General features: G+C 51.6%; 1 protein-coding gene across 3 annotated transcripts in view; it reads right to left on the bottom strand.

Moving 5' to 3' along the window:
• Positions 1–24,708, bottom strand: part of MEI4 (meiotic double-stranded break formation protein 4) — a 69,748-nt gene extending 45,040 nt beyond the window's left edge. For all 3 annotated transcript variants that reach the window (XM_068165181.1, XM_068165182.1, XM_068165180.1), the window contains exons 1-2: positions 24,685–24,708; positions 2,477–3,036 (exon numbers count right to left, since the gene is read on the bottom strand). In XM_068165181.1, coding sequence (XP_068021282.1) covers positions 2,477–3,036; positions 24,685–24,691 — 567 coding nt within the window. In that variant the 5' untranslated portion in view covers positions 24,692–24,708. The remainder of the gene's footprint in view (positions 1–2,476; positions 3,037–24,684) is intronic.
• Positions 24,709–25,354: the final 646 nt, after the last annotated feature.

The following is a 25,354-nucleotide window of genomic DNA, read 5'->3' on the forward strand; positions in this document are numbered from 1 at the left end:
AGACCTGAGCAATGCCTGCTCAGGAGACAGAGGGAAAAGACCTGAGCAATGCCTGCTCAGGAGAAGAAAAATGGAGAAGAAAATACCAGGAGAGAGAAGGACAGAGGAGACAAGACATGACCATGGAGCCTGGAAGCAGCAGGTCTTGTTGAACCTGATGAGGTTGTCCTGGGCTCACCTCTGCATCCTGTCAAGGTCCCTCTGGATGGATCCCTTCCCTCCAGCTGTCTGCTGCACCACACAGCTTGGTGTTGTCAGCAAACCTGCTGAGGGGGCACTCAATGCCTCTGTCCATGTTCACAACAAAGATGTTGTCAACTAAACCATGGCACCAAGTGCCTCATCCAGTCTCTTTTTAAACACCTCCAGTGATGGGGACTCCACCACCTCCTTTGCCAGGCTCCTCCAGTCAACAAGTAATCCCTCTCTGAATAATCTCTTAGCTGCTTTCCTACAATGGAGAAGGTCTGAATTATTGACTAACTTCCCATTCAGGTCCAGGAGGGGAAGAGGGGGAAGCCCTGGGCACCATTAATTGTGAAGAAGTCCTTACTGAATGCCTGCTCAAGTTTGCTTTGTTCTGCACCCTGTCATCACACAGGAGAATAAAAAGAGCCCCACCTGCATGACTCCACCCCTGGTAGCACCAAATTGCTATGTAGGCTCCCATCCTTTCACAACACTGGCCAGGGACACCTCTAATTAAAATCTAAGCACTACACCATGGTAACACTGAAACAAAGCACCCTGGTGTTAGAGACACAAGGCTCTAGGCCTGGAAAAAGCATCAGCATATGAAAATTGCCTTCCCAACCCAAAGAGAGGAATATCTGCCCACTCTGCTCCTAGTTTGGGAACAGAATCAGGGCTTGAAGGGACCCCAAGGCTCATCCAGTTCCATTCCCCCTGCCATGGGCAGGGACACCTCACACTACAGCAGGTTGCTCACAGCCACATCCAGCCTGGCTGCAAAAACCTCCAGGCAGGAGGCTTCCACCACCTCCCTGGGCAACCTGTGCCAGGCTCTCACCACCCTCATGGGGAACAACTTCTTCCTCACATCCAATCCTATTTGCTTGATATTTGCACTCCTGGGGGAGAACACACAGTCAGTAGGATTAAATTTAAACAAGCAGTGCATCAGGCTGAGGATCTTTTTCCTCTCACTATCTATAAAGTTATTTTAGTCTATCTTTTTAACAGCTTTTAAAAGTCTTAGTAACAGACCAGAAGAACTTGCATGCACCAGCAAGAACTTTTGCAAATGCTTCACATCATTTATTCACCATATGAGGAGAGGCTGAGGGAGCTGGGGGTGTTTAGCCTGGAGAAGAGGAGGCTCAGGGGAGACCTTCTTGCTCTCTCCAACTCCCTGAAGGGAGGTTGTAGCCAGGTGGGGGTTGGTCTCTTCTCCCAGGCAACCAGCACCAGAACAAGAGGACACAGTCTCAAGCTGTGCCAGGGGAAGTAGAATAGAATAGAATAGAATAGAATAGAATAGAATAGAATGGAATATAATAGAATGGAATAGAATAGAATGGAATAGAATAGAATGGAATAGGAGTAGAGTAGAGTAGAGTAGAGTAGAGTAGAGTAGAGTAGAGTAGAATAAACCAGGTTGGAAGAGACCTTCAACATCATCGTGTCCAAGCTATCATCCAACACCACCTAATCAACTAACCCATGGCACCAAGCACCCTGTCAAGTTTCTTCCTGAACACCTCCAATGATGGTGACTCCACCACCTCTCCAGGCAGCCCATTCCAATGGGCAATCACTCTCTCTGTGTAGAGCTTCTTCCTAACATCCAGCCTAAACCTCCCCTGGTGCAGCCTGAGTCTGTGTCCTCTTGTTCTGTGCTGGCTGCCTGGGAGAAGAGACCAACCTCTGCCTGTCTACAATCTCCCTTCAGGTAGTTGTAGAGAGCAATAAGGTCACTCTTGAGTCTCCTCTTCTCCAGGCTAAGCAACCCCAACTCCCTCAGCCTCTCCTCATAGGGCTTGTATTCCAAGCCCCTCACAACTTCGTTGCCCTTCTCTGGACTCGCTCCAGCATCTCAACATCTTTCCTAAACTGAGGGGCCCAGAACTGGACACAGGACTCAGGGTGTGGCCTAACCAGTCTGGAGGTGAGGAGAAAGCTCCTCCCAGAGAGATTGGCCATTGGAATGTGCTGCCCAGGGAGGTGGTGGAGTCACCATCCCTGGAGGTGTTCAAGAAAGGCTTGGATGTGGCACTTGGAGCTATGGTTTAGTTGTCAGGAGATGTTAGGTGTTAGGTCACAGGTTGGACTTGTTGATCTCTGAGGTCTTTTCCACGATGGTTGATTGCATGAGATCACAACAAAAGAAAAGAACAATCACAAATATCTGAGGAGCAGCCTTCAAAAAGGTAATAAAAGAAAAGCTCATGAAATGAGGAGAATGTTGAAGTAGAGTGAGATGGGGTAGAAAAGACAGGAGCTGGTTTGTCCTTACCCTGTTGACACTGCTGGCCCTTAAAATAACCTGGATCAGACTCTTCTCAAATTCTTCCAGCTTCCTGAAACACTTCTTCAAAACATGATTAGACAGTTTAGTGTCAGTTAGTACCCTGACCAAAACACCCACAGCCTCAGTGAGGAAACCTGAGAATGGGAATGCAGGCTGGCTGTAAAACACAGTCAGTCCCTCAAGCAGGCGAGACACCGAACTGCACACGGCCAAAGAATCCTTCTCAAGCTCTGTGAAGTCTGCCTGGAGAATTCCTCCTTCTGACAGCTGCCTGATTTCAAGCAGGTGTTGCAGAAACTGCACTGAAGCAGCCAGAGATTTCTCCCTGCTAGGGCTGCAAAGGTTCAGTGGGAGAGCTCTTTCCAGCCACGGTTTGGAAGCGCTGCCGTCGCGCTCAGGCTGGTGAAGAGCGGAAGCTGCGCCTAAGGAATCGAAGGCGCACTCGCTGGAGACGTCGCACCCGGAGTCTTCCAGCTGGCTGGAGGAGCTCGTAGGGATTGTACACTCCTGATCCACAAGGGTTTGAGCAGAGGCATCTGGTTTTCCTGAAACACAAAGGAGAAAGTGGCATGTTTTCAATACCTATGGAAAGCCTCATAAATTCTTTCCCCTTTTGCTCCCATGAAGCAATCATAAGAGCATAGAAACACAGAATCATAGAAGCAGAGAAGCATAGAAGCATGGAACCATAGAAACATGGAAGCATAGAAGCACAGAAACATAGAAGCAGAGAAGCATAGAAAAGCACAGAAGCATAGAAACATAGAAGCACAGAAGCATTGAAGCATAGAAGCATTGAAGTATAGAAGCATAGAATCACAGAAGCATTAAAGCACAGAATCATAGAAGCATAGAATCACAGAAGCATAGAATCATAGAAGCATAGAAACATAGAAGCATATGAACATAGAAGCATAGAATCAACCAGGTTGGAAAAGACCACAGAGATCATCAAGTCCAGCCTATGACCTAACACCTAACACCTCCTGACAACCAAACCATGGCTCCAAGTGCCTCATCCAAGCCTTTTTTGAACACCTCCAGGATGGTGACTCCACCACCTCCCTGGGCAGCACATCCCAATGGCCAATCTCTCTTGCTGGGAAGAACTTTCTCCTCACCTCCAGCCTAAACCTCCCCTGGCACAGCCTGAGACTGTGTCCTCTTGTTCTGGTGCTGGTTGCCTGGGAGAAGAGACCAACCCCCACCTGGCTACTGCCTCCCTTCAGGTAGTTCTGGAGAACAAAGTGTACCTTCTCCCTAAGAATTTGCCACGATTAGAGTTCAGCTGTGGAAAAAAAAATGTTATTCTTGAAGGCAAAACTTTCAGAAAGTAGAGTTTAAGATGGTGACCTCCTTGTGGCCTTCCAGTATCTGAGAGGGGGCTCCAAGAAAGCTGGGGAGGGACTTCTGAGGGTGTCAGGGAGTGATAGGACTGGGGGGAATGGGGCAAAACTAGAAATGGGTAGATTCAGATTGGATGTGAGGAAGAAGTTGTTCCCCAGGAGGGTGGTGAGAGCCTGGCACAGGCTGCCCAGGGAGGTGGTGGAAGCCTCCTGCCTGGAGGTGTTTGCAGCCAGGCTGGATGTGGCTGTGAGCAACCTGCTGTGGTGTGAGGTGTCCCTGCCCATGGCAGGGGGGTTGAAACTGGCTGCTCCTTGAGGTCCCTTCCAACCCTGACAATTCTCTGATTCTATGGGTCACACTCACAGTCACAAGAATGCTAATTCTAAGTTTAAAATTGCTGCCATTTTCACATAAATTGTTGGTGTGAAAGCCACTGGAATTATATAAGTGGGTCTCAGGCCTTCTGTTACAGAAGTGGATGCAAACTCCTGCTCCCCCAAACATCCTCAGTTCTCTCAACAATTTAAGACTATTCTTAAACACCAGTGAAGATCTGTTACTATAACTGCACCAAATAAGATCATCTCCTTGATGTGTGCTCTCTCTCTCCCCCCAGACCAAGTAAAGGAACTCTAACAGAGTTAAACTTCCACAAAATGTCACACTGGAGCTTAGGATTTCATAAAGAAAAGCATTCAGAATCAAAAATGTCTTCAGTCATCACATATGTGCTGCCCAGGGAGGTGGTGGAGTCACTGTCCCTGGAGGGGCTCAAGAAAGGCTTGGATGTGGCACTTGGAGCCATGGTTGAGTTGTCAGGAGGTGTTAGGTATTAGGTGATAGGTTGGACTTGATGATCTCTGAAGTCTTTTCAACGAGGCTGGGGAGAGGCCTTGAGCGCAGCCCTGTGAGGAGAGGCTGAGGGAGCTGGGATTGTTCATCCTGGAGAAGAGGAGGCTCAGGGGAGACCTTCTTGCTCTCTACAACTACCTGAAGGGTGGTTGTAACCAACAGGGAGTTGGTCTCTTCTCTCAAGCAAGCAGCACCAGAACAAGAGGACACAATCTCAAGCTGCACCAGGGAAAGTTTAGGCTGGAGGTGAGGAGAAAGTTCTTCACTCAGAGAGTCATTCATCATTGGAATGTGCTGCCCAGGGAGGTGATGGAGTCACCATCCCTGGAGGTGTTCAAGAGGGGAGTGGACCTGGTACTTGGAGCCATGGTTTAGTCATGAGGTCTGTGGTGACAGGTTGGACTTGAAGATCTCTGAGGTCTCTTCCAACCTTGGTGATTCTGTGATTCTGTATCCCACCCCATCTCCTTCAAAGGCACAGCAACTACACTACAAAATGTATACACTGAGGCCACACTATTAAGTCATTTTCATACCCCACTGCAAAATCTCTTTGGGTCCTATTTCATTTTGGATAAATTTTAGTCAGTGCCTCTGGGTATAAAGACAGCACTAGATGAAAGCAGATTCCCTCTGCTTCTCTTACAGAAATGGATGCAAACTTCTGCTCCCCCAAACATCCTCACTTCTTTCACTCTCCACAACTTAAGACTATTCTTAAACACCAGTGAAGATCTGTTACTATAACTGCACCAAATAAGATCATCTCCTTGATGTGTGCTCTCTCTCTCTCCCCAGGCCAAGTAAAGGAACTCTAACACAGTTAAACTTCCACAAAATGTCACACTGGAGCTTAGGATTTCATAAAGAAAAGCATTCACAATCAAAAATGTCTTCAGTCATCACATATGGGCTGCCCAGGGAGGTGGTGGAGACACTGTCCCTGGAGGGCTCAAGAAAGGCTTGGATGTGGCACTTGGAGTCATGGTCTAGTTGTCAGGAGGAGTCAGGTATTAGCTACTAGGTTGGACTTGATGATCTCTGAAGTCTTTTCAACAAGGCTGGTGAGAGGCCTTGAGCACAGCCCTATGAGGAGAGGCTGAGGAAGCTGGGGTTGTTTAGCCTGGAGAAGAGGAGGCTCAGGGAAGACCTTGCTCTCTACAACTACCTGAAGGGAGGTTGTAGCCAGGAGGGAGTTTGTCTCTTCTCTCGAGCAAGCAGCACCAGAACAAGAGGACACAGTCTCAGGCTGTGCCAGGGGAAGTTTAAGCTGGAGGTGAGGAGACAGTTTTTCACTGAGAGAGTCATTCACCATTGGAATGTGCTGCCCAGGGAGGTGGTGGAGTCCCCATCCCTGGAGGTGTTCAAGAGGGGATTGGATGTGGCTCTTGGTGCCATGGTTTAGTCATGGGGTCTGTGGTGACAGGTTGGACTTGATGATCTCTGAGGTCTTTTCCAACCTGGCTGGTTCTGTGATTCTGTATCCCACCCCATCTCCTTCAAAGGCACAGCAACTACACCACAAATGTATACACTGAGGCCACACTATTAAATTCTTTCCATACACCATTGCAGAGTCTCCTTCTGTCCTATTTGACATGCTGGATACATTGAAGTGCCTCTGAGTATAAACTCAGCACCAGATGACAACAGAATCCCTGTGCTTTGTGCTACCTAGGCCAAAACACCGCAGTCAGAACAAGCAGGAGACATGAAAGCTGTGAAGTGGAACAGCAACACAGGCAAGCATCTCAGTGCCATGAGACAAGGCCAGAACCTTGTCTGACCAACACCTGGGTGTGCCCTGCTTACTAGGGCACAGCCACAATCTGCTTCTGCTCTCACTCTTACAAAGCATGCAGATATCATTCATAACTTCACAGAATCATTGATGCTGGAATAGAGCTCTGAGACCATCGAGTCCAGCCTAGAACCCAACACACAACCAGGCCATGGCACTACGTGCCACATCCAATCTTGCCTTAAACACCTCCAGGGATGGTGACTCCACCAACTCCCTGGGCAGCACATCCCAGGGTCAAATTCCCCTTTCCATGAGGAATTGCTTCCTAACATCCAACCTAAACCTAAAGTTCTGGGCACCTCAGTTTAGGAAGGAGGTTGACTTGCTGGAATGAGTCCAGAGAAGGGCAACAAAGTTGGTGAGGGGTTTGGAACACAGCCCTGTGAGGAGAGGCTGAGGGAGCTGGGGTTGCTTAGCCTGGAGAAGAGGAGGCTCAGGGGAGACCTTCTTGCTCTCTACAAATACCTGAAGGGAGGTTGTAGCCAGGTGGGGGTTGGTCTCTTCTCCCAGGCAGCCAGCACCAGAACAAGAGGACACAGTCCCAGGCTGCTCCAAGGGAGGTTTAGGCTGGATGTTAGGAAGAAGTTCTACACAGAGAGAGTGATTGCCCATTGGAATGGGCTGCCTGAGGAGGTGGTGGAGTCACCATCACTGGAGGTGTTCAGGAGGAGACTTGATGGGGTGCTTGGCGCCATGGGTTAGTTGTTTAGGTGGTGTTGGATTGGTTGATAGGTTGGACACGATGATCTTGAAGGTCTCTTCCAACCTGGTCTATTCTATTCCATTCTATTCTATTCTATTCTATTCTATTCTATTCTATTCTATTCTATTCTATTCTATTCTATTCTATTCTATTCTATTCTATTCTATTCTATCCCTCCCCTGGCACAGCCTCAGACCATGCCCTCTCCTGTCACAAGTTGCCTGGAAGAAGCACCTGACCCACACCTGATTACAGCCTCCCTTCAGATAGTTGTAGAGTGTGACAATTCCCCCCCTGAATCTCCTCCAGGCTGAACACCCCCAGCTCCCTCAGCCTCTCCTCATCAGACTTCCCATCCAGCCCCCTGCCCAGTCTGGTCACTCTCCTCTGGACCTGCTCCAGCACCTCAAGATCTCTCTTGCAGTGAGGGCCCAGAGCTGCAGACAGTGCTCGAGGCGAGGCCTCCCCAGTGCTGAGCACAGTGCCAGAATTCCATCCCTGCTCCTGCTGGCCACACTATTCCTGATCCAGGCCAGGATGCCATTGGCCTTCCATGCCCCCTGGCCACACTGCTTGCTCATGTTCAGCTGCTGTCACGCAGCACTGCCAGGTCCCTCCCTGCCAGGATGCTCTCTCTAAGGCTCCAAGGATGATTAGGGGACTGGAGCACTGCCTGGGGAGAAGAGGCCGAGGGACCTGGGGCTGTTTAGTCTGGAGAAGAGAAGATTGAGAGGGGATTCAATAAATGTTTATAAATATCTGAGGGCAGGGAGTGAAGAGGGAGGGGACAGGCTCTGCTCTGCCCTGGAAAAGAGAAGATTTACAGAGAATTTAATAAATGTCTACCAATATCTGAGGGCTGGGGGTCAGGAGGGAGGGGACAGGCTCTGCTCACTTGCTCCCTGGCATAGGACAAGGAGCAATGGATGGAAGCTGCAGCACAGGAGATTCCACCTCAACACAAGGGGGAACTTCTTTCCTGTAAGGGTCCCAGAGCCCTGGAGCAGGCTGCCCAGAGAGGTTGTGGAGTCTCCTTCTCTGGAGCCTTTCAAGGCCTGTCTGGATGTGTTCCTGTGTGACCTGTGCTGGATTCTCTGCTCCTGCTGTGGCAGGGGGGTTGGACTGGATGATCTCTTTGGGTCCCTTCCAACCCCTGACATCCTGTGAGCCTGTCAAATCAAACAACATTTCCAGGAGAGAGGAAAAGCAGGGCTTCTAAGGCCAGCCTAGCATTTTATGCATTAACACTGTTCCCAAGTCCCCTGCACACCTAAACTAGGCAAGCAAGCAAGCACTGAAGCAAAGCACACTTCCCATGGTCTGACTAACAGAACCAGGCATCAATCTTTCATTGCCCTCTCTCCCTAGGGTTTTGAGCAAAAGAGAGTCCAGAAGGGGAAAAAAAACACCAAAAACAAACCCCAAGAACCCAACAAACCAAAAAGCTGAGAGCTGTTTTGGTGCTGTTTAAGGAAAATAAGCCCTTCCAGGGAACACATCTCCTGTGGCTTACACCCTGGAGATGTTTTGGTCCTACTTGTAATCCCATGAGGCAGCAGAGAAATTGCTCATGAGGATGTTAATGCCAGGAGTCAAAGGAAACAAAGCAAGAACTGTGTGCAAAAAAATGCTTGCTGACTCTTGCTGAAGGAAAAAGAGGTAAAAGGGAGGAGAATGAAAGAGAAGGGGAAGCAGAGAGTAATACAGAAATGGGCAGGGGAACCAAACTGGAGGCTGTCCCCAGAAGTAATACAGAAATCATAGTATCATAGAATCAGTCAGGGTTGGAAGGGACCACAAGGATCATCTAGTTCCAAGCCCCCTGCCATGGGCAGGGACACCCCACACTACATCAGCCTGGCCACAGCCTCAGCCAGTCTGGGCTTAAACACCTCCAGGGACAGGGCCCCAGCCACCTCCCTGGACAACCCATTCCAGGGCTTCACCACTCTCATGGGGAAGAACTTCCTCCTCACCTCCAGCCTCAATCTCCCCACCTCCAGCTTCATTCCATTCCCCCTAGTCCTATCACTGCCTGAGATCCTGAGCAGTCCCTCCCCAGCCTTCCTGTAGCCCCCTTCAGATCCTGGAAGGCCACAATGAGGTCACCTCAGAGCCTTCTCTTCTGCAGACTGAACAGCCCCAACTCCCTCAATCTGTCCTCACAGCAGAGCAGCTCCAGCCCTCTGCTCATCCTCCTGGCCCTTCTCTGGACACCTTCCAGCACCTCCAGGACCCTCTTGGAATAGGGGCTCCAGAACTGGAGGCAGTACTCCAGGTGGGGTCTCCCCAGAGCTGAGCAGAGGGGGAGAATCACCTCCCTTGCCCTCAGGGCTGGTTCCAGCCAGTCCCTGCCCAGCCTGGACTTGTGCCTGGGATTGCCTCCACCCAGATGCAGGACCCTACACTTGTTCTTGTTGAACTTCATGAGGTTGGCTTGTGCCCACCTCTCCAGCCTGTCCAGGTCCCTCTGGATGGATCCCTTCCCTCCAGCCTGTCTGCTGCACCACACAGCTTGGTGTCATCAGCAAACCTGCTGAGGGTGCACTCAATGCCACTGTCCATGGCACCCACAAAGATGCTGAACTAGCCTGGTCCCAGGACTGATCCCTGAGGGACTCTGCTTGTCCCTGGCCTCCACTGGGACATGGAGCCATTGACAACCACTCTTTGGGTGCGGCCATCAAGCCAGTTCTGTATCCATCTAGTGGTCACCCATCACAGCCATGTGTCACCAGCCTGGAGACCAGGATGTGGTGCGGGACAGTGTCGAAGGCTGTGCTCAGGTCTAAGTCCCTGGAGGTGTTTGCAGCCAGGCTGGATGTGGCTGTGAGCAACCTGCTGTAGTGTGGGGTGTCCCTGCCCATGGCAGGGGGGTTGGAACTGGCTGCTCCTTGTGGTCCCTTCCAACCCTGACTGATACTATGATCCTACACTATGAAAACAAGTCAGTCTTAGCAGCCTCCCCGAGCTGCTGCACTCTGCTTGCCACAGAGCTGCTCAGCCAACAGCTCCTCAAAGGAAATGAAAATATAGGTGGAATTATTCATATTTGCTCCTCCTGTGCTCCCCCCTTCTGCATGTTTCAGGCCACTCTGCTATTCTTGATTGCATCCTAATTGATTGGTTGGTTGCAAGGCCACTTTCCACGAACAATCAATCAAGTTTCTTCTCCACTGCAATAAGAAAGATCTCCTCACTCACCTTAAGTGTTTGCTGTGCCTTTCCTGCATGGGCAACCTCTTTTCTCTCTCCTGCTTTCATTGCTAATGAAGCTGGCTGGGTGAGGGAAAAGCAACTCCCTCTCTTCCCTGATTAACTCCTATGTGTTTAGCACACCATTGCTGTCCTGATCTGGAACCAAGGCAAACTGCTGCATATATCAAAGCAAAGCAAAGCAAAGCAAGATTGTCCCAACAGGTTTTGAACATTCTGAAATCCTCAGGAAAGAAATATACTGAAAAGCTTCCACCCATGATCTCCTCAAAGAAAGGCTCAAGAAATGCAGCATAGATGGATGGTCCATGAGGGGGACTGAAAAACAGAGTTCAGAGGGTTGGGATCAGTGGCACAGAGCCAACCTGGAGGCCTGTGGCCAGTGGTGTTCCCCAGGGATCAGTACTGGGCCCAGTTCTCTTCAGTATCTTTACCAACCACCTGGCTGAGGAGATTGAGAGGACCCTCAGCAAGTTCTGATGATACAGCACTGGGGGGTGGCTGACACCTGCCAGGCTGGGCTGGCATCCAACCAGAGCTGCACAGGCTGGGAGCTGCCTGCAGGCAAACCTCATGGAGTTCAAGAAGGACAAGGGCAGGGTCCTGCAGCTGGGGAGGGATAACAGCAGGCACCAGGACAGGTTAGGAGCTGCCCTGCTGGACAGCAGCTCCAGGGAGAAAGACCTTGGAGTGCTGGTGGACAGCAAGTTCTGCATGAGACAGTAACGTGCCCTTGTGGCCAAGAGAGCCAAGGGGATCCTGGGCTGCAGCAAGACAAGTGTGGCCAGCAGGGCTGGGGAGGTTCTGCTCCCCCTCTGCTCTGCTCTGCCCTGCTGAGAGCACAGCTGCAATCCTGTGTCCAGTTTGGGGCTCCCCAGTTGAAGAGAGACAGAGAGCTGCTGGAGAGAGTCCAAGGCAGAGCCAGGAGGATGCTTAGGGGACTTGAGCATCTCCCCTGGGAAGAGAGACTGAGAGCCCTGGGGCTGTTTAGTCTGGAGAAGAGAAGGCTGAGAGGGATCTGCTCAATGTCTCTCAAGAGCTGAGGGCTGGGGGTCAAGGGGAGGGGGCCAAGGTCTTTTGGGTGCTGCACAGCAAGAAGCCAAGGAACAATGGAGACAAACTTGAGCAGAGAAGGTTTCAGCTCCACAGGAGGAGAAACTTTGGTGTGAGGGTGAGGGAGCCCTGGAGCAGGCTGCCCAGAGAGGTTGTGGAGTCTCCTTCTCTGGAGCCTTTCCAACCCCAGCTGGATGCATTCCTGTGCAGACTGCCCTGGGTGCTGCTGCTCTGGCAGGGGGGTTGGGCTGGATGATCTCTGGAGGTCCCTTCCAACCTCTGATGTTCTGTGGTGCTGTGATTCTCCAAGTGGAAACATTTCAGCAGCTGTGTATCCCCCACTTTCCTCCTGCCTTTCCATTTTGTTTCTACAAGCAGGTTGTAAACAAAGCTCTTCTCTTTACAGCTCAGGTATTTCCTTCTGACATCTTTTCTGCCATTTACCAATAATTCCACTGCAATGAAGCTCCACTTCTCAAATTAATTGCTCAATGTCAGGATGTAAATGCTTCTTGGAAGGCTTAGATGCAGATACCTCAATCTGTTAGGGATTTGGCTTACATAAAGCATCCAAATGGTTGAGAATTGAGGAAGAGCTGAGCAGGATTTGGAGGGTATAACCATTCATCTTTAGGGGCTTTCTGGAGAAGGCAGCACAGATCCTTTGTAGCTCAAGGCAAATACAGAATACTTGTGGGAGAACAAAACTTATTTAGAATAAACCAAACCAGGCTGGAAGAGACCTTCAAGATCATCATGTCCAGCCCATCAACCAATCCAACCCACCCAAACAACTAACCCATGGCAGCAAGTACCCCATCAAGTCTCCTCCTGAACACCTCCAGGGATGGTGACTCCACCACCTCCCCAGGCAGCCCATTCCAATGGGCAATCACTCTCTCTGTGTAGAACTTCTTCCTAATATCCAGCCTGAACCTCCCCTGGTGCAGCCTGAGACTGTGTCTTCTTGTTCTGGTGCTGCTTGCCTGGGAGAAGAGACCAACCCCCACCTGGCTACAACCTCCCTTCAGGGAGTTAGAGAGAGCAAGAAGGTCTCCCCTGAGCCTCTTCTTCTCCAGGCTAAGCAACCCCAGCTCCCTCAGCCTCTCCTCACAGGGCTGTGCTCCAGACTCCTCCCCAGCTTTGCTGCCCTTCTCTGGACACCTTCCAGCAGCTCAACATCTTTCCTGAACTCAGGAGCCCAGAACTGGACACAGGACTCGAGGTGTGGCCTAACCAGTGCAGTGTACAGGGGCAGAATGACCTCCCTGCTCCTGCTGGCCACACTCTTCCTGATGCAGGCCAGGATTAGTTTTTACCTCCTTTTGTAGATGGCTTGCAGTAGAACTTTCAACTCCAGGCCCTTAAGCCCCACTCTGTGTTCTTAGCCACCAGAGCAGCAGATGGCTGCTGCCAGCCCACCCTTACCGGAGTGTTTCTCTGTGCTTAGAAAAATGCTGAACTGAGTCAGGATGTGATGAAAATCCTCAGCCTGTGTTTGACTTCTCAGAATACTGTCACCTAACTTCTGCTTCCTGTGTCAAGACATTGGAAGCAGTGCTGAGCACAGGGGCTACAGGAAGGCTGGGGAGGGACTGCTCAGGATCTCAGGGAGTGATAGGACTAGGGGGAATGGAATGAAGCTGGAGGTGGGGAGATTCAGGCTGGAGGGGAGGAGGAAGTTCTTCCCCATGAGAGTGGTGAAGCCCTGGAATGGGTTGTCCAGGGAGGTGGTTGGGGCCCTGTCCCTGGAGGTGCTTAAGGCCAGGCTGGCTGAGGCTCTGGCCAGGCTGATCTAGTGTGGGGTGTCCCTGCCCAAGGCAGGGGGTTGGAACTGGATGATCCTTGTGGTCCCCTTCCAACCCTGACTGATACTGTGATACTATGATACTATGATACTTCCCTGCTCCTCCTGGCCACACTGTTCCTGATGCAGGCCAGGATGCCATTGGCATTCTTGGCCACCTGGGCACACTGCTGGCTCATGTTCAGCTGCTGTCAACCAGCACCCCCAGGTCCCTTCCTGCCTGGCTGCTCTCCAGCCACTCTGTCCCCAGCCTGCAGCACTGCCTGGGGTTGCTGTGGCCAGGGTGTAGAGCCCAGCCCTTAGATGTGTTCCTGTGCAGAAACCTGGATGATTCTTGGGGCCCTGTGCCCCAAGTAGGAGCTCAGAACAGCTGCAGCAGTGCCATCTGATAAGCAGACAGCATCTGCCTTCACCAGGAGAAAGTTTCCAGCACCACAGCACACTCCTTATCCATGGAAGGAGCAGTACTCTGAGCCTCCAGTGAATCATGGCACTCCAGCTGGTGCTTGTTCCAGATTGCAAATTAACTTATTTAATTATCCTGAATAGGCCTCAGCTTTCAGCAAAGTTTCTCATTGTGTCACCACAATTAAGATGAACAGATTTATCTCATCATCATCCTATTCCAAGAGCCACACTCCCATCAATCTGTGCTAAACACATTGGAGCTCCATTTTTGTCGTCTGCTGGATCTTCCCTCGCTTCCTGGCTCCCCTCCTAACACAACCAAACTGCAGTTCAGAGGGAGACACAGGGCTTGCAGGCCTGCCTACCTGCATTGGCAGCACACTGGGAAGCCTGGGAGTGCATTAGGGCACTTAAGATGTCAACTGAGAGTTCATTCTTGAAGTACAGTGCCTCTGACACCATCATGCCTTACAGACAATGCTGGGTTGACTCTTACTTAAGACTGGGGTGACCTTGTACTCAGCTCTGGGGAGGCCACACCTTGAGGGTTGTGTCCACTTTGGGGCAGTTCAATACAGGAGAGCTGTGGAGGTGCTGGAGCCAGGGCAGAGGAGGGCAAGGAAGCTGGGAAGGGCCTGGAGAATAAAGCTGATGAAGAGAGACTGAAGGAGCTGGGGATGGTTAGTGTGAAAGAGAGGAGGCTGAGGGGAGACCTCATTGCTGTCTACAACTACCTGAAAGGAGGTTGTGCAGAGGCTGCTGCTGGTATCATAGTTTCAGTCAGGGTTGGAAGGGACCACAAGGATCATCCAGTTCCAACCCCCCTGCCATGGGCAGGGACACCCCACACTACATCAGCCTGGCCAGAGCCTCAGCCAGCCTGGGCTTAAACACCTCCAGGGACAGGGCCTCAACCACCTCCCTGGACAACCCATTCCAGGGCTTCACCACTCTCATGGGGAAGAACTTTCTCCCCACCTCCAGCTTCATTCCATTCCCCCTAGTCCTATCACTCCCTGAGATCCTGAGCAGTCCCTCCCCAGCCTTCCTGTAGATCCTGGAAGGCCACAATGAGGTCACCTGGGAGCCTTCTCTTCTCCAGACTGAACAGCCCCAACTCCTTCAGTCTGTCCTCACAGTAGAGCAGCTCCAGCCCTCTGCTCATCCTCGTGGCCCTGCTCTGGACACCTTCCAGCACCTCCAGATCCCTCTTGTCATGGGGGCTTCAGAGCTGGAGGCAGTACTCCAGGTGGGGTCTCATCTCACAGGTAATTAGTGACAGAGCAAGAGGGAATGGCCTCAAGCTGCCACTGGGTAGGTTTAGATTGGACATTAGGAAACATTTTTTGATGGCAAGAGTGGTCAGGCCTTGGAATGTGCTGCCCAGGGAGGTGGTGGAGTCCCCAAGCCTGGCTGTGTTACAAGGTGGTTTGGCTGTGGTGCTTGGGTCTCTGGTTTAGGGGTGACCCTTGTTGAGTAGGATTGTGGGTTGGAATTGGTGCTCCTGAGGAACTTTTCCAACCTGAATGTTTCTGTGAGTCTGTGATCTGTATGGAGAGGCCACCTTTCAGGGGGGGCAGAGGGAGAGAGGAAGAATCTTGCTGCAGACACATCCCATCCCTAAGCACGAAACCAAAAGAATGAGATCTCTTTTCCATGGCAACATCAAACTCAGTGTTGACTGCTGCCCAGTGGAGAATCCTCTCACCTTGGAGAAAAAGGAAGATAGAAAAAGAACAAAGCCAAAGCTGCTGCTCAGAGGCCCCTCTGCAGCTGCCATCCTTGTGCATTCCTTGCTTCCTGCCAAGTACCATAAGGGGGGAAAAAGTGGTGAGAGGACACAGCAAGCTGCAACAGCAGCTCATTCAAACGTGCTGACCAGCAAAAAATAGCCCAGGGAGGTGGTGGAAGCCTCCTGCCTGGAGGTGTTTGCAGCCAGGCTGGATGTGGCTGTGAGCAACCTGCTGTAGTGTGAGGTGTCCCTGCCCATGGCAGGGGGTTGGAGCTGGCTGAGCCTGGAGCTCCCTTCCTAACAATTCTATGATACATAAAGACAGCAGGGCAATTTGGGAAGCCCAGCACACAGGCCTCCACCTTACCACCCCCCATGCCACAGCAAAGAAAATCTTTGCTAAATGTTACTCAGGACAGCTGCAAACATTTCACAGCTTCCTTCTGGGGAGGGAAGTAATTGCTTCTAACAGACTGATATGTATCATAGAATCACAGAATTGTCAGGGGTGGAAGGGACCTCAAGGCTCAGCCAGTTCCAAGCCCCCTGCCATGGGCAGGGACACAGTATCACAGTATCAGCAAGGTTGGAAGAGACCTCAAAGATCATTGAGTCCAAGCTGTCACCACAGACCTCATGACTAGACCATGGCACCAAGTGCCACATCCAGTCCCCTCTTGAACACCTCCAGGGATGGTGACTCCACCACCTCCCTGGGCAGCACATCCCAATGACCAATGACTCTCTCAGTGAAGAACTTTCTCCTCACCTCCAGCCTAAACTTCCCCTGGCACAGCTTCAGACTGTGTCCTCTTGTTCTGCTGCTGGTTGCCTGGGAGAAGAGACCAACCCCCACCTGGCTACAACCTCCCTTCAGGGAGTTGGGGAGAGCAAGAAGGTCTCCCCTGAGCCTCCTCTTCTCCAGGCTAAGCAACCCCAGCTCCCTCAGCCTCTCCTCACAGGGCTGTGCTCCAGACCCCTCCCCAGCTTTGTTGCCCTTCTCTGGACACCTTCCAGCAGCTCAACATCTTTCCTAAATTGAGGAGCCCAGAACTGGACACAGGACTCAAGGTGTGGCCTAACCAGTGCTGAGCACAGGGCACAATGACTTCCCTGCTCCTGCTGGCCACACTGTTCCTGATGCAGGCCAGGATGCCATTGGCCTTCTTGGTCACCTGGGCACACTGCTGGCTCATGTTCATCTGATGTCAACCAGTACCCCCAGGTCCCTTTCTGCCTGGCCAAGCTGTGCCAGGGGAGGTTTAGGCTGGATGTTAGGAAGAAGTTCTCCATAGAAAGAGAGATTGGCCATTGGGATGTGCTGCCCAGGGAGGTGGTGGAGTCACCATCCCTGGAGGTGTTTAAGAAGAGCCTGGGTGAGGCACTTGGTGCCATGGTTTGGTTGATCAGATGGTGTTGGGTGATAGGTTGGACTGGATGATCTCTGAGGTCTTTTCCAATCTGGTTAATTGTATTGTATTGTGTTGTAGTCTAGTCTAGTCTATTCCACTCCATTCCATTCCATTCCATTCCATTCCACTCCACTCCATTCCATCAGAAAGGCAGTGGGGGGCAGGCAGGGGGGCAGTGGGGGGCCAGGCAGGGGGGCAGTGGGTTTGTTTGCTGCTATTTCTCCTGAGAGGAAGAGGCAGTTCAGTGCATTCCTAGAGTGTAAATTCCTCGAAGGGAGGACCATGAATCAGGACTGAAGGTGAAGCTAAGGAGAAGAGAACCCATGCCTGATAGAAGCTTGGCTAAAAATACACCCTGGATAACTGCCTTGGAAGCCTTCAGGAGGATCAGCCTAAGGCAACAGAGGCAATAAACATCCATCCTCTAAATTGTCACTCCTAAAGTACATGCTTGGGGGAAAAAGCCACCAGGGGGGAGCACTGCATCTGTGCCTGCTTAGGTTGGAGTAACAGCTGCAGGCTTTTCAGATCCCTTTAACAAAGGCTGCCAGGAACCAGTGTGACTTGATTTGATGGGCTGCTACCAGCTAAGGGATTTGTCTTAGGGGACAGGTGCTTCAAGCCATGAATCCATGAATTCATCAATGCCCTCTCAGACCCTTTGTCTTTTCAGGTAGCACCAAAGGGAAGTGACAAAGGAGTGCTCAGACAGTCTCACAGTATCACAGTCTCACAGCATCACTAAGGTTGGAAAGGACCTTGAGGATCATTGAGTCCAACCTATAAACACAGACCTCATGACTAGACCATGGCACCAAGTGCCACATCCAGTCCCCTCTTGAACACCTCCAGGGATGGGGACTCCACCACCTCCCTGGGCAGCACATTCCAATGGCAAACGACTCTCTCAGTGAAGAACTTTCTCCTCACCTCCAGCCTAAACTTCCCCTGGCACAGCTTGAGACTGTGTCCTCTTGTTCTGCTGCTGTTTGCCTGGGAGAAGAGACCAACCCCTTCCCGGCCACAATCACCTTTCAGGTAGTTGTAGAGGGCAATGAGGTCACCTCTGAGCCTCCTATTCTCCAGGCTAAACAACCCCAGCTCCCTCAGCCTCTCCTCACAGGGCTGTGCTCAAGGCCTCTCCCCAGCCTTGTTGCCCTTCTCTGGACACCTTCAAGTGTCTCAATGTCCTTCTTAAACTGAGGGGCCCAGAACTGGACACAGCACTCAAGGTGTGGCCTAACCAGTGCTGAGCACAGGGCACAATGACCTCCCTGCTCCTGCTGGCCACAGTATTCCTAATGTAGGCCAGGATGCCCTTGGCCTTCTTGGCCCCCTGGGCACACTGCTGGCTCATGTTTAGGCAGCTGTCAATCAGCACCCCTAGGTCCCTCTCTGTTTGGCAGCTCTCAGCCACACTGACACCAGCCTGTAGCTCTGCATGGGGTTGCCATGGCCAAAGTGCAGCCCCTGGCACTTGGACTTGTTGAATGCCATCCTGTTGGCCTCTGCCCATCTGTCCAGTCGGTTGAGGTCCCTCTGCAGAGCCTTTCTACCCTCTAACTGACCAACATCTGCTCCTAACTTGGTGTCATCTGCAAACCTGCTGATGACTGACTCGACTCCCTCATCCACATCATCAATGAAGATGTTAAAGAGCACAGGGCCCAGCACTGATCCCTGGGGGATACCAATAGTGCCTGGCTGCCAGCTGGCTGTGGCACCATTCACCACCACTCTCTGGGCTCAGCCTCCAGCCAGTTCCTAACCCAGCTCAGAGTGCTGCTGTCCAAGCCACGAGCTGACAGCTTGGCCAGGAGTTTGCTATGGGGGACGGTGTCAAAGGCCTTGCTGAAGTCCAGGTAGACCATATCCACAGGCCTCCCCACATCCACCAGGCAGTCACCTGATCATAGAAGGAGATCAGGTTGGTCAGGCAGGACCAGCCCTTCCTAAATCCATGCTGGTTGGGCCTGAGCCCTTGGCCATCAGACATCCCATGCTCCCGTTCTTGGCATGACAGCAAGGAGTTCCTTCCCTCACTGCCAGGGATTTTTCATCTGAACCAAAGAAAGGGAAGGAGGTTTGGTTAATGTGAAATCTGATTTGTGTCTACCCAGGGGCAGAGCTGCCAGGGCAATAATGACCTGGTGAAAAACAACCATAGAATCACAGAGTTAAATAACATCAGAGGTTGGAAGGGACCTCCAGAGATCAGCCAGTCCAACCCCCTGCCAGAGCAGCAGCACCCAGGGCAGTCTGCACAGGAATGCATCCAAGGGGGTGTGGAAAGGCTCCAGAGCAGGAGACTCCACAACCTCTCTGGGCAGCCTGCTCCAGGGCTCTGTCACCCTCACTACAAAGAAGTTTCTCCTTATGGTGAGCTGAAACCTTCTATAGAATAAAACAGAACAGAATTAACCAGGTTGGAAAAGACCTTTGAGCTCCAGTCCAACCTATCACCCAGCACCATCTGATCAACTAAACCACGGCACCAAGTGCCTCAGCCAGGCTCCTCTTAGACACCCTCAGGGATGGTGACTCCACCACCTCCCTGGGCAGCACATCCCAATGGCCAATCTCTCTTGCTGGGAAGAACTTCTTCTATGTTCAAGCTTGTACCTGCTGTTCCTTGTCTTACTATTGCACACCACCCAAACCTACTCTGCTCAAGTTTGTCTCCATTGTTCCTTGGCTTATTGCTGTGCTGCACCCAAAAGAGCTTGGCCCCCTCCACTTGACCCTTAGCTATTGAGAGACATTGATCAGATCCCTCTCAGCCTTCTCTTCTCCAGCCCCAGGGCTCTCAGTCTCTCTTCCCAGGGGAGATGCCCAAGTCCCCTAAGCATAGAATCACAGAATCAACCAGGTTGGAAAAGACCTCAGAGATCATCAAGTCCAACCTATGACCTAATACCTAACACCTCATGACAACTAAACCCTGGCTCCAAGTGCCACAGCCAAGCCTTTTGTGAACCCTGCCAGGGACAGGGACTCCACCACCTCCCTGGGCAGCACATTCCATCCTTGTGGCTCTCTGCTGGAGTCTCTCCAGCAGGTCCCTGTCACTCCTGAACTGGGGAGCCCAATGAAGAGGCAGTTAGAGAAAGATCTGCTTCTCCTTCTCCTAGGGTGGGTGATGCACAGCCCAAAGCAGCACCATGCAATAGTACCACCACTGTCCTTGTATTCATACAGCCAGCTGCACATTAAGTCAAGTAAGGAACTTCCACTTGCAGCACAGTGAGTGTAAACCTCAGCAGTTTTCCACACAACACATTAAACAGGAACAACTTGTACTGCCACCACTCCAACTGCAGGAAAGCAGGCTCCTACCCCTCAGAAAGGAACCTCAAGCTTTTTTGGGGGGGTCTCTGATGACAAACAAGGACTCAGAGGGGATAGATGGGCAGAGGCCAAGGGCAGGAGATTGGACACATCCAAGTGCCAGGTTCTGCACATTGGCCACAACAACCCCAGGCAGTGCTACAGGCTGGGGTCAGAGTGGCTGAGAGCAGCCAGGCAGAGTGGGACCTGGGGGTGCTGGTTGATGGTAGGATGAACATGAGCCTGCAGTGTGCCCAGGCAGCCAAGAGGGCCAATGGCATCCTGGCCTGCATCAGGAAGAGTGTGGCCAGCAGGAGCAGGGAGGTCATTGTGCCCCTGTACACTGCACTGGTTAGGCCACACCTCGAGTCCTGTGTCCAGTTCTGGGCCCCTCAGTTTAGGAAGGAGGTTGACTTGCTGGAAGGTGTCCAGAGAAGGGCAACAAAGTTGGTGAGGGGTTTGGAACACAGCCCTGTGAGGAGAGGCTGAGGGAGCTGGGGTTGCTTAGCCTGGAGAGGAGAAGACTCAGGGTAGACCTTATTGCTCTCTACAACTACCTGAAGGGAGGTTGTAGACAGGCAGAGGTTGGTCTCTTCTCCCAGGCAGCCAGCACCAGAACAAGAGGACACAGTCTCAGGCTGTGCCAGGGGAGGTTCAGGTTGGATGTTAGGAAGAAGTTCTACACAGAGAGAGTGATTGCCCATTGGAATGGGCTGCCTGGGGAGGTGGTGGAGTCACCCTCACTGGAGGTGTTCAGGAGGAGACTTGATGGGGTGCTTGGTGCCATGGGTTAGTTGTTTAGGTGGTGTTGGATTGGTTGATGGGTTGGATACGATGATCTTGAAGGTCTCTTCCAACCTGGTTTATTCTATTCTAGTCTAGCCTAGTCTAGTCTAAAAATACTTTTTCAATGGCTGCTTTGTTGTTTCTCCTTCCTGTGCACCCATGCTGCATGCCACTTTGTTTGGAGAAGGCAAACAGGCATCACAGCTTCAAAGAGCTCATAAATTTCTCACCTCAGGGAAATAAAACTCCATGGGCAGGCTCTAATCACTCCTGAAGCCTCTGGAAGGCCTACTACTATTATTACAGACAGCAGGTGGGAGAAGAAAGCTCTCACACTCAGAATCCAGAGCAGGGAAGATCCAGCTGCAAAGTGAACCTTGGGTTGGAACTCATTGAATCATTGAATCACTGAATCAACCAGGTTGGAAAAGACCTCAGAGATCATCAAGTCCAACCTATGACCTAATACCTAACACCTCCTGACAACTAAACCATGGCTGCAAGTGCCACATCCAAGCCTTTTGTGAACATCTCCAGGGACAGTGACTCCACCACCTCCCTGGGCAGCACATCCCAATGGCCAATCTCTCTTCCTGGGAAGAACTTTCTCCTCACCTCCAGACTAAACTTCCCCTGGCACAGCTTGAGACTGTGTCCTCTTGTTCTGGTACTGGTTGCCTGGGAGAAGAGACCAATCCCCACCTGGCTACAGCCTCCCTTCAGGGAGTTGGAGAGAGCAAGAAGGTCTCCCCTGAGCCTCCTCTTCTGCAGGCTAAGCAACCCCAGCTCCCTCAGCCTCTGCTCCCAGGGCTGTGCTCCAGACCCCTCCCCAACTTTGTTGCCCTTCTCTGGACATCTTCAAGTGTCTCAATGTCCTTCTTAAACTGAGGGGCCTAGAACTGGACACAGGACTCAAGGTGTGGCCTAACCAGTGCAGTGTACAGGGGCAGAATGACCTCCCTGCTCCTGCTGGCCACACTGTTCCTGATGCAGGCCAGGATGCCATTGGCCCTCTTGGCTGCCTGGGCACACTGCTGGCTCATGTTCAGCTGCTGTCAACCATAAACACATAACATAAACACAAAGACAACAGAAACACAAGGAAAGAGATGAAGGGCAAAGCAGCTCCACACTAGGTCCTGTATAGGGTTTGTAGCCTGGAGAGCCTGCAGGAATACAGAAGGATTATAGATGCCACATAGCCAGACAGAATCACACAGAATCACCAAGGTTGGAAGAGACCTCAGAGATCATAGAATCACAGAATCATAGAATCAATAAGGTTGGAAAAGACCTCAAAGATCATCAAGTCCAACCTGTCACCCAATACCTCCTGACTACTAAACCATGGCACCAAGTGCCAGGTCCAATCCCCTCTTGAACACCTCCAGGGATGGTGACTCCACCACCTCCCTGGGCAGCACATCCCAATGGCTAACAACTCAGTGAAGAACTCTCTCCTCACCTCCACTCATTATGATTCCATTGCTAAACAAGGCTTGCCCACACTCACAAATGGGATTGGGTTAGCTACTGAAGGTACCTTGGAACAGAGGGTTCAGTGCAGCTGCAGCTATCTAAAATTAGATGCATCACACTTCAGGTCTGTGACCAAACTTGAGTGTGACTGGGATGATGCAAACTCCCATCCCCTGGGAGAGGTGGTACTTGCCAAGGACAGCTCGTTCCTCATCCTACCTCACAACCACCAGAGCTTCCTCTGGCAAGTGAGGAATCAGCACTGCTCAGCTCAACTGCTCAAAGAGCTACACCAAAGTGAGACTGGAAAGAGAATCTGCAGATTATTTTGTTTCATGTCCTGGATATGCTCTGCTCCCTGCACAAGGAGAATATCCTCTCCAAACATTACATAGAATAAACCAGGTTGGAAGAGACCTTCAAGATCATCGTGTCCAACCCATCAACCAATCCAACACCACCTAAACAACTAACCCATGGCACCAAGCACCCCATCAAGTCTCCTCCTGAACACCTCCAATTAGATGCTAATAAACCTCTCCTGATTGTATGCACAGATGCAATCAGCTCCTCACAACATGAAGGCAAGCATGAAGAGTCACTGCATCACTGCCATACAATCACAGAGTCAAGCAGGTTGGAAAAGACCTCAGAGGTCATCAAATCCAACCTATGGCCTAAAACCTAACACCTCCTGGCAACTAAACCATGGCTCCAAGTGCCACATCCAAGCCTTTTGTGAACACCTCCAGGCATGGTGACTCCACCACCTCCCAGGGCAGCACATCCCAATGGCCAATCTCTGTCTAAGTGAAGAACCTTCTCCTCACCTCCAGCCTAAACTTCCCGTGGTGCAACTTGAGACTGTGTCATAGAATCACAATTATCAGTCAGGGTTGGAAGGGACCACAAGGATCAGCCAGTTCCAACCCCCCTGCCATGGGCAGGGACACCCCACACTAGATCAGCCTGGCCAGAGCCTCAGCCAGCCTGGGCTTAAACACCTCCAGGGACAGGGCCCCAACCACCTCCCTGGACAACCCATTCCAGGGCTTCACCACTCTCGTGGGGAAGAACTTCCTCCTCCCCTCCAGCCTGAATCTCCCCACCTCCAGCTTCATTCCATTCCCCCTAGTCCTATCACTACCTGAGATCCTGAGCAGTCCCTCCCCAGCCTTCCTGTAGGCCCCTTCAGATACTGCAAGGCCACAACGAGGTCACCTCAGAGCCTTCTCTTCTGCAGACTGAACAGCCCCAACTCCTTCAGTCTGTCCTCACAGCAGAGCAGCTCCAGCCCTCTGCTCATCCTCATGGCCCTTCTCTGGACACCTTCCAGCATCCTTCTTGAAGGATCCTCCAGATCCTTCTTGTAATAGGGGCTCCAGAACTGGATGCAGTGTCCTCTTGTTCTGGTGCTGCTTGCCTGGCAGAAGAGACCAACCCCCAGCTGGCTACAACCACTTTGCTAGAGAAAGTCTATTATTGAGAAAATAAATAAACCAACCAACCAACCAACCCTTAGAGCTTCTAGCTAAAGTCTAATCCATCCTCCCTCTCAGTCAAAGGTAGAACCCAGAAATCTTTTCACAAGGCAATAAAGCAGCTGTGCTGTCAGCACAAAGGCACTCCAGTAAAGTCTCACCAAGCTTTCTATCAGGGAGCCTTCTAAAAATCTCCAGTTACAAAGGAATTAGCAATACATTTTGATTCCAGGCATCCCCTCAGCAGTGAACTCTCTCTCCCCTTCACCCAAGAGTGTTTTTCCCTCCATCTCCCAGAAGAAATCACAGGATCACAGAATTGTCAGGGCTGGAAGGGACCTCAAGGCTCAGCCAGTTCCAGCCCCCCTGCCATGGACAGGGACACCTCACACCACAGCAGGTTGCTCACAGCCACAGCCAGCCTGGCTGCAAACACCTCCAGGCAGGAGGCTTCCACCACCTCCCTGGGCAAACTGTGTTCTCATGGGGAACAACTTCTTCCTCACATCCAATCTCAATCTCCCCATTTCTAGTTTTGCTCCATTCCCCCCAGTCCTATCCCTCCCTGACACCCTCAATAGTCCCTCCCCAGCTTTCCTGTAGCCCCCTTCAGATACTGCAGGGCTACAATTAGGTCTCCTCAGAGCCTTCTCTTCCCCTGACTGAGCAGCCCCAACTCTCTCAGTCTGTCCCCAGATCCCTCCCCGGAGCCTGCAGCCATCCTCCACCGCCCCATTTCCAAGCTCCTCCCTGTGCCTTTGATGTCCTAGAACAAGAATGACTCACCCCACATTCACAAGTCAGAGAAACACATGCTGCTGGAGCTCACCAGCCCTCCCCTAGCCAGGAGTTAGCTCAGGATCTCACCATTTTCCAGGCAGAATCTTGGGCAGATCTTGTGCAGAAGAAGTTCCTGACGCAAGCGAAGGACTTCAGCCTCCAGCGCTTCAGCTTTGGACTTCCAGCCATGCTCAGGCTTGGATGCAGCCCTGGCAAGCTGCTCAATGTATTCTCTGCAACTCTGCCCTGCTGGCTTGGAGTGGATAATTGCAAAAGCCAGTGCCAGCTTGGAGATTTTCAAGAACCACACTTCATTTTCTCTTCCTCCTCTGATCTCTATTGGGAGAGGAACCAGAAAGCAACACAACGGAAGTTAACTTCCCCATGGCTCCACCAAGGACATTAAGCACAATTTTCCCCTGGCTCTGAATACTGGCCCCCAGTGCCACCACTTCTTGTCTTTCTGCTGCATTCCCACATAGAGTCATAGAATTTTAAGGCTTGGAAGGGACCTCAAGGCTCAGCCAGTTCCAACCCCCCTGCCATGGGCAGGGACACCTCACACTACAGCAGGTTGCTCACAGCCACATCCAGCCTGGCTGCAAACACCTCCAGGCAGGAGGCTTCCACCACCTCCCTGGGCAGCCTGTGCCAGGCTCTCACTACCCTCATGGGG

The sequence above is a fragment of the Melanerpes formicivorus genome, unplaced genomic scaffold, assembly GCF_026170545.1.
Source record: "Melanerpes formicivorus ecotype bairdi unplaced genomic scaffold, bMelFor1.0.p_v2 SCAF_85, whole genome shotgun sequence".
In the NCBI taxonomy this organism is placed as follows: domain Eukaryota; kingdom Metazoa; phylum Chordata; class Aves; order Piciformes; family Picidae; genus Melanerpes; species Melanerpes formicivorus.